Source organism: Neltuma alba, unplaced genomic scaffold (genome assembly GCF_004799145.2).
Source record: "Neltuma alba isolate B1F8T4 unplaced genomic scaffold, ASM479914v2 tig00002165_pilon, whole genome shotgun sequence".
NCBI classification, from domain to species: Eukaryota; Viridiplantae; Streptophyta; class Magnoliopsida; order Fabales; family Fabaceae; genus Neltuma; species Neltuma alba.
The window spans coordinates 271,989-286,603 of NW_021632765.1; the positions used below are offsets into that span (position 1 = coordinate 271,989).

A 14,615-nucleotide genomic window follows, 5' to 3' on the forward strand; every position below is an offset into this window, starting at 1 on the left:
TTATTTATTTATTTATTTATTTTTGAATCTTCCAAGAACCTGCAAGCAAAATTCAAGAATAAGGTAGCATTAATTGTCCTTAAAAATCAATTAATCATAATTAAATCAAAATATGACAATTTTGCCCCTATAAAATAATAATTCAAAATAAAACAAAATAAATCAATTAAGGCAAAAAGGGATCAATTAAGTTGACAAAACCCATATAAAAGATACCAAAATATATAAAAATAATTGAGTTTGTCAGTGCTGCCAAATCCAGTACATAAATCGATCCTTCAATGACCCGAGGTTTATTTATGTTGTACATTATTCGTTGGATTTGGGGTCACGGAAAGTTTTTGGATAAGGTACCAGCTGTTTGTCACATTTTCCATCTAATAACAATATTTGGTGTGCAGCATGATATTTATTGGCACCCGGTTGGAGTCATAAAGAGTTCTCGCAAATGTACTTTTCTTTATATACAGATTTGTCACCCTTTGAAATGGCTTAGGATTATGTCAGTAGAATGTGAAAATTCTTGCCAATTTTCATGTAACACGTGACAGAATGTATGCTAGTTATTTTTCATTCACATGAATGCCCTCCAGACCCAAGCGTAATGGTAAATCACTAAGTCGTATGTTGAGAATAGGAATAGCCAAGAATATATAAGGACGATAACAGCAAACAGGGGGCTGCGTGCGAAAAGTCAAATGTAGTAAAAGGATATTGTCAGCTTAATTTATAATCCTTTCATTATTCTTGCACATTGCAAGTCTAATTTATCTTAACACTGTTATGTACATGATACATCTCCAATCTTTCCAAGAAACATGGTTTCTTTCTCAGGGAATGATGAAATCAATGACGCCTGCCCTGCCAACCGATCGTTATCTTGGAGGGCGTATGAAAATACATGTAAGCCCTACTTGGAGGTGGTACATAATCTCCACCTCGCACTTTAATACTTGAAAGAATGCAATGTACAGCTAAGATTATGTTGAAATAGAATCAGACTAAGAAGCCATTCTGACGCTTCAGAAGAGTTCGAAAGGGATTTTTTTTATTATCATCATTACTACTACTGATGGGATGGTTGACTGATTCTTTTGTTGGTTAACACTTCAACTGCAGCTTCATCTCTTGATGGAACCCTGAGGCATGACTTCATAATATCATAAACTGTAAATCCAATGGCAACAGATGGGACAACCTGAATCATACAAGGCAAGCCATAATTAAGCAGTAAGATTCTGGGAAGTTAGTTTCTCGAATAAAAGGTTTCAGCTTTTCCACCTTTATGTAGTTGATGCTCAGACCTGAAAATAGTTGCTTCCAACCTTGGTTTTCGGCAATCATGAAAAGGGTTTTCAGAGTGCCCTTCAATTGTACATTATCAGATGCCCGAAGTTTTTGAACCTAGCCAGGTATGGATTCTGTATCATGCTATGTGATATCTATAAACCATTATCTGAAGAATGAAGACATAAATGAAATGAAATACCTGCATTTGCCTCCGAACAACTTCGAGGGGATATGTGAAGGTCTGTCCCAATAAACCTGCTACGGATCCGCACGTAAGTTTGGCCACAACGCTTTCTTTGTGCTTCTCAGGGACGTGGCGTTTCATTTCCTCATAGAAGTAGAATTTTAAACCGGCATATGGGAATATCCCAACCAATGATGGAGCTGTTGGCATGAATTGAATGCAAAAATTTCCACAATGTGAACCCAACATTTAAACACAATCATACTGGTACTAGTAGCATGAGCAGATTTTATAGGCATACCCACTCCCCGGTAGAGACCTCTAATGCCGCCTGCTTTGTAAGTTTTTGCAAAACAGTCTAGGATCCCTCTGTAAACTTGTTCATTATTAACCATCCCTGAAGCATTGACCTTTGTTGTGCTTACAACCTGCAGTGTCAGATACAGCTTGGTTCACACTTCTATGAGGGAAAAAATGGTGTCAAATTTCAAATCAGACCCACATGATTGACTCTTTCAAAGGCAATAGGCATTAAACAATTTCCCTTCATTATACTATTCTTGAAAAACTTGACAGTAGCACTCAAAGACAGAAGGTATATAACCTGATAGGCTAATTTAGTCCGAATTAAGTCAAGGGGATAAGTAAAGAGTACAGCTGTGCCTCCAGATAATGAACCTGCTACAAGGTCAAGGGTAGGGCCTTTCCAGACATCAGGAAAAGAGTGCACTATCCATCTGCGGTATTGCTCATAGGACATGTAATGAAGGGCTGCGTAGGGAATAATCCTTGCAATACTTGCTCCGTTTCCTCTGTACATAAATTTGGCCCGAGATGTTTAGTCATAGAAAAATCAAGGCAGCACTGACATTAATGGATTCAGGCTACATCATTCATTCACCTGTAGAATCCCAAAAAGCCTTCTGTTGTAGCAATCCTTTTCGCTGATCCATAAAGCCCTGTGCTCTGAAATTCAGCTCCTCGTGTCTGCAAGGAATCATAATAATGCAAATGACAAGAGGGAGCGAGTGATTTTTAAGACCATTGATGGAAATGGATTATCGAACAAGTATAGGATGGTTCTCAAACTTCTTTCTATAACCAACCCGAGCATATACTAGAGCAAATCGTATAGTTAACTGCATATGATCAAAGGAGAAAACAACAACTAATTATCGATTACTCCCTAGAGTCCCTATTAAAGGGTACCTCTAGTAGACCCAGAATTACCGTCTGTTGCTAAAATAAGTAAATAAAGGTCCGGAATTCATTGAGCTAAATTTGTCATTGCTACAGTTTTACTGCCACCTTACTTGAACTTGATTGTTTTAAACGTTCTAACTACTGCTGATATATTATTGAGAAATTCAGTAATGAAGTGGCTAGTTAACATCAGTAACAGTTGTCACAGTTTCTGGAGTTCGTGCGAAAATTGCATAAGGCAAAATTTTTCTAAACCCAAAATCTTGGAATAAAAATATGAAACCTCAACCAGGGAAAAGCTTGTACCGGGGGGAGGAAAAAAACACCCGATAAAAATTTCGAGGTATAGTGATGTAAATAGTCAATAGAACGTTAATATCGTCGCCATTGCCCCATAGGAAAAGAAAAGGAAGTGATGGCGAAAGTCAAAAAGAAAAAATAATTCATCGACCTACCAAAGTCACTTGTTTGGCATAAACGTGTTCAACAGCAGTATCTACCAGTCAGATAGCAGAAACTGTGTTCAATTTTGATTTAAAAAGGATATCTGTATCTTCTTTCTTCCAGGAGTGAATGCGGGTATTAATGAACAGGAAAACTCCACAGGCTAAACAAAGAATCATACAATCAAACCAATGCTTGGCAATGCAGCATCCTTGTCTTAAACAAAACAAGCCATCGCCGCGCCGTTCATTTGTTAATCCGATCAGGAACACCTCAAAGTTCTTTGGAGTTAAATTCTCTCTTCAAAGTAATCGGAAGAAGGCATTCCTCATATGTACCTGGTAATCTTACCGAGTAATAATATGCCTCTAGACAAATCATTGGCATTCATTTTCTGCAAAACCCACTTCCCCAACTCAATATTTCAAGTATCTTTAAATCCAACACATCCTCAGTGATGATTAATAACTCTAGCAGGGCCCATTAATAAAGAAAACAGGCAATAACCAGACAAACCAAGAAACTGCAATTGATGGACGATACGGACCTGAATTTTGTCCAGAACACACTAGCTGAGAAATAAAAAAAATGGGAAGTGGGAACCTGAATAAAATACCTGAAAGAGAATTTTGACCCGATCGAGGGGCGCAACGATGGTCTTGGCAACGCCACCAGCAACACCTCCGGCGACAAGCTCCTTGGCGAAGAGGGGCATAGCCTCCAATACCCCATCAAATAACATCAGCTTCTCTCCGTCTTCGCTCTTGTTTCCCATTCAACATAAGGGAGAAAAGGAGACAAGAGTTGGAACAGAGACGGACAAAAGAAAGAGGAAAAGAAAACCAACAAGAGGAACTGATGCGGGTCCGTGAGATGGAAGGTTCTTTACGTGAGGTTTTTTTCTTTTTCTTGTTGGGAAGCTTCAAATGAGTCAGAGAAAGTCTGCGCAGTCTAATTCCATTTTGGATGGATGGGGTAAAATAAGAAGCATCGGCTCAGTAATTCGTTGCTCCTGCTTCTTATGATTTCGCAGGCTGCCTAGTTCAATTGCATAAGGACGGAGAGAATCTTAGAGGGGAGAGAGAGAGAGACTCTTATTCTCATCGAATCAGCGTTTTACGACAGAATGCAAATTACTCGCTTTTTTGGGGAAAAAAATTGGAAACAAGATCTTATTCATAGATATCATCAGTCGTCTGGGAAAGTTTCACCAATTTATCAATTTTATTTTTGCCAACCAATTTATGGATTTTAAAATTATAATGTTAATGATTGGTTCCATTTATCAATATATACTCATCAGTCATGTTCATATATTAATCATTCTGGCCAATAAAAATTAACATATTAATATCAAGATCAATATATATGATGACAAAAAAAAATTGACATATTAATATCAATATTAATATATATAAAAAAATTTATCATAATTTTTTTCAACTTGTAACAATTTATACTATTTACGTGTAAATTTAATAACTTATAAATTTTGATTAACATGGCTAACGGCCTAAATTAATAGACGTTGGGTCAAGCGACTAGGCTAGCTCCACCCCAGAAATGGGCGTACTCGAACGGGCCAATCATGTTGACGCTCTCTGGCCCACTCATGTCTAACCGTGCTAATTGAAAAGTTATTACTTCTCCGGTCCTTATTATAAAACCCAATTTGACTTTTTATTTGGTCCTAATTATAAGACCCAATTCATTTTGTCTCTTATATTTATGTATTTTTTTCCAAGATAATCCTTCTAATAATGATAGTTTTAGCCAATATACTTAATTAGCAAGGATATTTTAGGAATGACAACACTTATTTATTATAAATAACCAACTTAACTTACTTCCTTAATCTCCTCAAATAAGTCAATTGGGTCTTATAATTAGGATCGGAAAAGTATTTGATAAGGACTCAGAAATTTGGCAACCCCAAGCATTGAGTACCACTGCAATGTCAATAACCTCTCGAAGTTATAAAAAGAAGGAATGAAATGAAGTACGATTAATCGATCCGAAATATAAAAAGAGAGAATTGCAATATGGTTAACATAATTATTATAAAGCCTCCATGATAACTGAACAATTTGTAATGACAAATTTCAGAATAAAAAATAACAACTCTTTATTTGTTATTAAGACTTTTTGGTAGTTATTTCTTTTTCATAAGATTTTGTTACAATTCTCCCACATAAAATTTTGTATTAATACGAGTAATAAATATTACCTCCGGTCCTTAATATAAGACCTTGTTTGACTTTTATTTTGATTCTAAATAAAAAAACTCCAATATATTTTGTTTATCATATTTATCCATTTTTTTCAAGATAGTCTTTGTAACAATAATAGTTCTAGCTAATATATTAATTAGTAAGGATATTTTAGAAAAAAAAAACACACATTTATTACAAATAACTAACTTAACTAATTTCATTAATCTACTCAAATTAGTCAACTAACTTTTATATTAAGCACAGGAGGAAGTAGTACAAGAAAACCGTCTTCAAGTAAATAGCAAAGGCGCCAATGGATGGCTGTGCAGCACCTCACTTTCAAATTTCATGCATCATACATGTCAAGCATTCATGTCCTTCGCATCTGCATTTTTCTACAACGTGATTAGCCTGGGAAGAAATTAAAGAAAAATGCTGGCCTAGGAAGGCCTCGTGGAAGTAGGTATCCCTTGCGTCGGCCCCTCATGCAGAGGTCTATTCCAATCATAAAACAATGACTGCCCAACGAAATGCTTGAATTCATTTTCATTGTATTGCTACAGAACAAGCCACCCCCAAGAATAGCAATGCATGCACTTTTCCAATCCAGAAGTGACTAGTATATCCTGTTAGAAGCGTAAACAGCCTTCAACTAACAAGAATGAATCTTTAAAGTTGCTGGAGGGGCACATGAAGAGTCGGAGAGAATGCATCTTCACTCAGGAACTGAGCATTCTCAACGCACTCAGATGAGTGCACCGAACAAGAATGGCTGACAGCATCGTCTACTGCTAATTTCTTGATAAGGTTCAATAGGATGCCCTCTAACTCCTCCCCACTGCTCCACTCATGAACTTGTGCGTTAACTTGTTCTCTATTACTGAAAATCCGATTCCAGAGAGGATAGTTCTTCCTTGGCATCACAAAATCACCTCCCTCCAGTCTCAATGTTGGGCAATAATCGCCTCCTCCATCTCCAACGTAGATCAATCTCCTCTTTTTCTCAGGTAAAGAACCTCGGATTTTGTCAATCACTAAACCCTGCGATAAAAATCACACAACAGCCAATTCTATATGGGACAAGTTATCCAAGAAAGTTAGGTTGGGAAGATGGCGATGGATTTAGCCAGATAGCAGTGAAAGCAGAAATCAGTCTTTGGCTTTAATAATTTTGTAAGGATGCAGCAACTAAGACAAATTTTATCAGTCACCAACCAAATGCTAAGCCAATGGCTGCATATCAGGTCAACAACACCCACTTTCAAGTATCAGCTAGTCACTGCTGTTTCCCTCACTGAACGAGGAAAACAGGAAGATTTGATATCCCAAGATAATTTTGACAACAGGTGTGGCTTACTAGTTTTGCACAGATAATTTCTCTTTAAAAATGAATGAAAGAAGAAAAATTTTACAACAGCCACACAATTTGATCAAGCAAATAGCCCCTCTACAGTACCGGGCCTTCTGCTACATGGAAAGGATAATCGTGCTCACTAAAATGTACGAATCAATCTGGTTCCTCCATATAGAAATCGTGACAACTGACATCTTCGAGATGTAAAAGTAGGAAATTGATTACTGATTGTATTTTGAAGAGACAATGTGAACTAGAAAGTAATTCGAATGAAAAATTAGTCAACTCTACACCCATCACAAACTTTTGGTTCTTATGGAACAATAAACCATTCGATAGAAACAGTTAAATGCCGCAAAAGAGCATCGTTCTTCTCAGAGTTAGAAGTTTATGTACGTTACAACAAGGCAGAATGATGAATAACAATGATGTTTAAGCAATACCTTGCACATATTTGAAGGGCAGAGATGGCAATTATGCGGGGCCATGCTTGAATTATGGAATGGACTGATATGAAGACGTCCCTCTTCATCCACATAAGTTGGGTTTGTATTGACTTGGGAAAAGCACCCTAATATACCATGATGTTCCAATATCGTCTCAATGAAAAACATATTTGCATCGCTAATTATCCACAAATCACATCTGAAAGAAACAAATTCGCAACATAGTAGTTAAGTCAATTACCACAATGGTTAAAAATGAAGGCGAAACCAGGGACCAATGATTATGATGAAGAAACTAACCCAAAAGCATGGGCTGCTTTTATAGCTGCAATAATGCTTGGATGCAATAAGACCTTTTTCAGGCACTCTGCAATGTCCTTCGTGCTAATCCCTCGTGCGTGGAGCTCTTTCACCATCGTATCCTATCAGATTAGACGTTTTAAACGGTCAAAGAAGCAATTGAATAAATTTAAAGATGACGATTCAGAACCCAAATACATAACAAGACTTTGAATCTACTTAATTCAGGTTAATAAACAATTAATTACAGGAACAATCTCAACTTGAAAACTAAAACGCCGGACGTTTTTCATGGGCTACAAAAAGGAATCCCCATCTGACCTTCAATTACTTTCCACATTTTGCAGTAAAGAAGGACTAAAATTATAAGCATATTTCTTAATCCAACGTGAAACTTTTATACTTATTCAAACAACGAATTGAAATTAAAAGCGTGAGCACAAACCATGAGAGAGGTCCAAGGCAGGGTCGAGCGAAGCTCATTGAAAATCTGCGTGAGACCCATTTCTGTCACGACCCATCTGTCACTGTCATTGTCGATTATCGTCCGATCAAAGTCAAAAACCACGACGACGTTCCCCGCCATTCTAACGCCGGAGGTGGTTCTCCTCCGACTCCCTAATGCGATTCCCCAGCAAACAGTTATGAAGAAATTTTTGCGTATTTGTGACTAGCATTTCTAGAAGCAACCCACCCAGCAAGATTCCAGGGAATTCCGCGCGCCGCCGGGTTAAAAACAAATAAGTTAAAAAGATTTTTTTGCCAGAATTATTCAGAAATTATATATAGGTAACTTGTTGAAATTTCCGGTTTAAAACAAGAAAAAAAAAGAAGCTTAAATATGAGGAATGATGTACGCTTGTGTGTGTGTTTGCTTATATGTGAGAAGTGATAACTGTGATGTCATGTATTTTGAAAAATAGGTTATGTAATAATGCTAGCTACTTATTAAAATGTTTATTACACATCGATATAAATAATATTACAAACAGCTCCGACTACTTATTGAAATGTTATTATACATCGATAAAAACAATATTACAAACAGCTCCTGCACCATTGCAAGGAATTATGATTATTGTGATGTCATGTGCTTTAAAACAAATTAATTTTGTAATTTCTTACGAGCTAAGGAATTATATTTAATAGAGTCCAAAACATCACATATATACGTCTTTATCAATTGTCACAATATATAATACTTCTCCGTTCCTTAATATGACACCCAATTATTAAATTGATTTTTGTTCTAAATATAAGACCAATTTCTCATATTTATCAATTTTCTCTAAATTACTCCTATGGATACTCTCTCAATTATAATCAAGTAAAAGAAAAAGAAAGGGTACTGATAAAGATGATTATAGTATTTTAAGAAAAATGTGTCACATTTCTTATAATTAACTAACTTTCCTAACTTTCTTAATCTAATCAAATTAGTTAAATGGGTCTTATATTAAGGATCAGAGGAGTACACAATAAAATTTATTAGAAAATGGCAATATTCATGAAAAAGGTAAATAATATTACCTTGAGACAAAGAACTTATATGAGCAATTTTTAATAAAAAGTTGCATATTACTCCTCCGGTCCTTAATATAAGACCCAATTCTTGAGTTAGTTTTGGTCTTAAATATAAGACTCATTTATCATATTTATCAATTTTCTCTAAATTACCCCTATGATACTCCCTCAACCATAATCAAGTAGAAGAAGGAGAGAGGGTATTAAGAAAGATGATTATGGTGTTTTAGAAAAAATGTGTCATTTTTCTTATAATTAACTAACTTACCTAACTTCCTTAATCTAATCACATTAGTTTAATGGGTCTTATATTAAAGACCAGAGGAGTATAATTTATTAGAAAATTTGATGATAAATATTTAACAATTTCACTGAATTGGTGCATGCAGGGGAAATGAGTGAGCAGAGGTTTAGGGTTTAGGATTTTTCTTAGGATTTAGGGTTTTATGGTTTAGGGGTGAAATGAAATGGAAATCTCTAGAATAAGAGAAACAGTTATACGAGTGAAGTGGATAGATTTATCTGTATGCATTGAGGGTTTGCTTTTGCTTTTATGGAGATTTGATCCTATCTGAGTTTAATCTTGTTTGAACAATCAGTCAGCCATACGAAAGTCCTCCCTATCCCCCTGAATTATATTAACAATCAAATCTCTATAAATAAGCTGACTTAGTACTGCTAATAATATTCTTCAAAGGATAAGAGGCATCGCAACCCCTTGTAAGTAGATTGATAATAGCAATACGTTTAGTGAAAATAAGAAAATATTTAAATCCTTCATCTAATATAACGAGAGGTGATTCGGGATTTTTAGGAATTTCACAATGTCTAAAAGGACATTGACAAGTTTACAACTAAAACCATGTATTCTCCTATCATTCAAGTCTTTGATGACTTCCCTACATTCACTATTGCCCTATCTTAGAACTGATCCATCCACCTGATCCAGTACATTGGAGGCACTGTGGCACCGAACTTCATCATGACTGCCCTAATGCAATTACTTGGACTTGATTGATTCAGATTGGCGCATCCATATGAAGCACCAGCCCAATTCATTTCAGCGGAGCACCAACTACCCTTATATGTGAATGCATGTAAAAATGAAATCTTCAATAACCTCATGATGTGTTGATGAATAAAAGGATCTTCTATTTGTATTGCTCTTTATTTTCCGCATCGAACAAGCTTGAGCAAATCATCATATTGTGAATGTGCTAGCAGCCTGAAATTAATACTCCTCCGGTTCTTAATATAAGACCTATTTAACTAATTTGATTAGATTAAGGAAGTTAGGTAAGTTAGTTAATTATAAAAAAAATGACACATTTTTCCTAAACACCATAATCATCTTTCTTAACACCCCCTCTACATCTTCTACTTGATTATGGTTGAGAGAATACTCATAAGGTAATTTAGAGAAAATTGATAAATATAAGAAATGGATCTTATATTTAGGACCAAAACCAACTTAAGAATTGGGTCCTATATTAAGGACCGGAAGAGTATTGTTTTGCATTATAGACTATCCAATTAATCCACCATATATTCCCACTTCCACTCCAAGACTACATCAAATAATGCCCACCACTTTTGGAAATCAACAGTTTGAAGACAATGACACCGCACGCTAGCTATGTATAATATATAATTTATGTGTGTTACATAACCTAGTTTAAGAATTAATGTCACATTCAGAGTCGCTCTTTCCTGGCAGGCCAATTTTAAATATGATTAACCAAGTTTGTATTTTTATTTTTTTAATTTCATCGGGACCCTCGAAGTCCAATTAACGTTTGGACTGGGATAGATATAATAATGTTGCCGTTGCCAATTTTTTTAAAATAAAAAATCTCACCGTTACATTGCTTTTTAGTGCATGAAATTGTCAAGCACTATGAGATTGTAAAAAATACTCTTCTGGTCCTTAATATAAGATCCATTTAACTAATTTGATTAGATTAAGGAAGTTAGGTAAGTTAGTTAATTATAAAAAAAGTGACATATTTTTCCTAAAACACCATAATCATTTTTCTTAATACCCTCTCTCCCTCTTCTACTTGATTATAATTGAGGGAGTATCCATATGGATAATTTAGAGAAAATTGATAAATATGAAAAATGGATATTATATTTAGGACCAAAACTAACTCAAGAATTGGGTCCTATATTAAGGACCGGAGGAGTATGTTAAATAACACAACAACAAACGTGAATGTCATTAATGTTTGGACTTAGATTACATGTTAATTACTCCCTCTGTTCCTTATTATAAGAGACATTTGATGCTTATGGCATGTTCCTATATATAAGAGACACTTAAAAGTTGTCTCTATTTTTTTGTATTGATTTCCTATTTTATCCCTATTTATTTTGTCTCCAACTCATACTCTCTCTCTCTCCCACTTCTCTTTCTTTTAATAATTTAATTGTTCTCTCTCATACTCTCTCTCCTTATTAATAGGGGCATTGTTGGAAAATATATTATACTTTTTACACATTAATTGTCCTCAACTAATTTTAACTAATTTTTTGATCAACGTAATTTGGTTATTTGTCTCTTATAATAAGGAACGGAGGGAATACCATATTGCAATCTTAAAAATCAAAAAGCATCTTCCCGTTGCGTTGCTTTTTGCATACAAGTGTCGACGGCGCACTGTGACATCATATAATTAATTAAAATAAGCTAAATGGCATCGAACGTGCATGTCATTAACGTAGTGATTGATGATATGAAAGTAATTCATTTGCACTCTCATCTTTCTTTCAAAAAAACAAATAAATTATAATCACTTAAAAGGAGAATTGAAATTGATTAAGACACATTCGCAATAATATGTGCGTGACTAAAAATTCAGTAATTGCCTTATTCTCTTTTGGAATGATTGCCGACAACGCAGGAATATGCAACGTAACACTTGCCCCGCATTATGATCTTAACTTAATTTATAATTGTGACATGACACTAAGCATTCCAAACAGTTTGTAGGCGACTGCAAAAGAGTTTTCAAAGAAATTATATGCCTTAAATAAAAGATATTAAAGAATATTGAGTCATAATCATTAATATAATAACATTAATTTGACATCACCTCAACCTTTTTCTCCCCTCAGCAAAGTCACAAATTTTTTTTTTTAAAATCTTGACCATTTTGTCGCTTGACCATTTCAGACACAATCGAAAAATTAAGCCTTGAAAATAAGTTCAATTTGCCAAAAGGAAAGCAACAAGTAAATTAAAGAATAATTTAAATATAATCAACTGCTTTTATATTGTCATTATTGCAATCAAGCTGATGGCATGTATGAAATGCAATATAGTCGTGGTTTGCATATCGCTGTCGACAACTTTAAGTAGAAAAGGAGCAAATTGTAGGTGGGTTTATTGATTACAATAATAATAAATTTGTGTCATTTCGGAGATTTAAAGGAAGAAGCCACCATATGGAAAACAATGTTATGGGCAGCACAAAGGTACTTGTCACACAGCTGGCTATACAAATCAATATCACAATTACAAAGAAATTGACCATTGAGGTAATGAGTCACATTTGATTGATAAAACCCATCAAACAGATAAACTTTGGATGATTTTGATATTGGATCCATCTTTTATTTGAACGAATACCACGTTCTCTCTATTCAATTTCAGATTATTAATCTTTTTTTAAGTAATTAATTAGGCTAAAAGCAAACGGTGCCATCAAATTAGACGTACAGGGTTTCGATGGTTCGTGCATTTTTAATACTATACCTCCGATTCTAATTATAAAAGCCAGTTGACTAATTTGAGGAGATTAGGGAAATAAGTTAAGTTAGTTATTTGTAATAAATATATATTGTCTTTTTTAAAATATCCTTGTTAATCAAGTGTGTTAGTTAGAATTACCATTATTAGAAGAACTCTTTCAAGAAAAAAGATATAAATATTAGAGACAAAGTGGATTGGGATATTATATTTAGAACCAAAATAAAAATCAAATGAGTTCTTATATTAAAGATTTGAAGTAGTATTATACTATTTGTTGAGAACATATTTCTCTGATCCTATTTATGAAATGAAGAAAGTATACTTTCCTCGTGATTAATATATGTTAAATTATCGTTCAATTTATTATGTAAATGCATCACTTGATTTTTTATTCATCATTCTGTAAATTGTTTTTTCTTCGAAAGAATATGTATTAAGGAAAGATAAAATTAAAAAAATTATTAAATCGTAAGATAAAATCAACGAGATTTAAAATTTTTGTTAATTCTAATAAAACATGTTGAAAGTGCTTTATAAATAAAATAAAAAAAAGCATAATATTTTTTTAAAAAACAGCATAAATAGTCATTGTTATTTTTAAGGAAATGAATTTTGATGGTCTAAATATGAAATCTTGAGTTTGAATTCATTTAAATATAAAAACTAAAAATTCTTTTAAAATAATTATTTCTAATTAGACCATCCGGAGATATTTAGATGAAAATCAAACTACAATTTTAGTAATAATTTTACAGAATTAGAAGTAAATACATGTGAGAAGAGTTGTATATAAAAAAAAAAATACTGTTTTAAAATGCTTGCAGGATTTCCCAAATACTCCTGAAGTAGATTGCCACATGGGAATTGGGAAACACTTGGAAAGAGTAGGGTTTGGCGAGGGCGTGAAAGGTAAAGGAAAATGAAGCGCCAGGTAGGCAAAAAGGGGAATGAGGTAAGGAGATGATGACGAGGGGGGGCATGATTAATGATTGGAGTTAGATGAAAGGCAAGCAACCCTTCGTTTTTTAACTTCTAAGGCCCCTCCCCCTCCCCTCCACTCTACCACTTCATGTCTCCCATTAAACCTCTGCTAATTACAATTCCAGATGGCCCATGACACGTGTACGCGTTTTGTGGAACCCCAACACAGTCTCGGTCAAACCAACAAATGATGCGCCCCCGCAATCAGCGAACGACGTCGCTTGCCGCCTTTTGTATTTGACCCACGTGGAAGGTGTTTGGACACTGTAAAAAATACTTTTCAGAAATATTTTTTTTATAAATTGAGATAAATTTTTTCACATAATTATTTTGTATACAGTAAAAATATTTTTAAAATTATTATTTTGATTCCATCTAAACACTCCAGATCTCTTGCCTAGTTAATCTCTTATTTCTCCTAAGATGAATACCAATTTCTTTCACATTCATGTCTTAAAAATTATTCAGATTTATTACATCAAACAGAAAGTCATATACAAGCCCTTCAAAACAAATAACATTGAATATGTTTTCCCCGTACAAAGGATACAGAGGATTCTAATTTCAATTTTTAATTTTCCCCCCAAAGGTTGTGTCAGTTTATTCAATAAGACATTACATCCATGAAATATGTCTAAATGATTAAAAAAAATAAGAAAATTTGGATTGATGAACCCAAAACAAGACATTATGTTTTATCCTTCAAGATAATAAAGTTATCAACCAACTTTTGTTTATTGTTTTTGCCAACAATAAATTTTGGGAAAATCTCAAAAAAGTGATAGCTGAATTTTAAAATTTTAAATCAGTATTAGTTATTATACTCATAAAGACAATGACTACATTCAAAGAGCAAATGACAACACATTTTTGTAGTAATTCTTGATTTGGAATTTTAAAATTCAGTAGTTATTTTTTTGAT

General features: G+C 34.1%; 2 protein-coding genes across 2 annotated transcripts; both read right to left on the reverse strand.

Moving 5' to 3' along the window:
* Window positions 1-701: 701 nt before the first annotated feature.
* LOC114718238 (mitochondrial carrier protein CoAc2-like) lies at window positions 702-4,140 on the reverse strand. Its single transcript, XM_028903505.1, has 7 exons — window positions 3,738-4,140; window positions 2,376-2,461; window positions 2,079-2,286; window positions 1,776-1,902; window positions 1,490-1,674; window positions 1,282-1,404; window positions 702-1,198 (listed from the first exon to the last, which is right to left on the reverse strand). The coding sequence occupies exons 1-7, from the start codon at window positions 3,894-3,896 to the stop codon at window positions 1,067-1,069; spliced, it is 1,020 nt and encodes a 339-aa protein (XP_028759338.1). The 5' UTR covers window positions 3,897-4,140; the 3' UTR covers window positions 702-1,066.
* Window positions 4,141-5,568: 1,428 nt separating this feature from the next.
* Window positions 5,569-8,097, reverse strand: LOC114718246 (thiamine phosphate phosphatase-like protein). Its single transcript, XM_028903519.1, has 4 exons — window positions 7,880-8,097; window positions 7,435-7,556; window positions 7,132-7,333; window positions 5,569-6,375 (listed from the first exon to the last, which is right to left on the reverse strand). The coding sequence occupies exons 1-4, from the start codon at window positions 8,018-8,020 to the stop codon at window positions 6,004-6,006; spliced, it is 837 nt and encodes a 278-aa protein (XP_028759352.1). The 5' UTR covers window positions 8,021-8,097; the 3' UTR covers window positions 5,569-6,003.
* Between the last annotated feature and the right edge of the window lie 6,518 nt (window positions 8,098-14,615).

Coding starts and splice junctions, on each gene's coding strand:
- LOC114718238 (XM_028903505.1), bottom strand. CDS start 3,896: ATGGGAAACAAGAGCGAAGACGGAGAGAAGCTGATGTTATTTGATGGG. Junction 1,405..1,489: donor TTGTTCGGAGGCAAATGCAG/GTATTTCATTTC, acceptor ATACCTGGCTAG/GTTCAAAAACTTCGGGCATC. Junction 1,199..1,281: donor TGAGCATCAACTACATAAAG/GTGGAAAAGCTG, acceptor TGTATGATTCAG/GTTGTCCCATCTGTTGCCAT.
- LOC114718246 (XM_028903519.1), bottom strand. CDS start 8,020: ATGGCGGGGAACGTCGTCGTGGTTTTTGACTTTGATCGGACGATAATC. Junction 7,557..7,879: donor TGCCTTGGACCTCTCTCATG/GTTTGTGCTCAC, acceptor CTAATCTGATAG/GATACGATGGTGAAAGAGCT. Junction 7,334..7,434: donor AAAGCAGCCCATGCTTTTGG/GTTAGTTTCTTC, acceptor TGTTTCTTTCAG/ATGTGATTTGTGGATAATTA.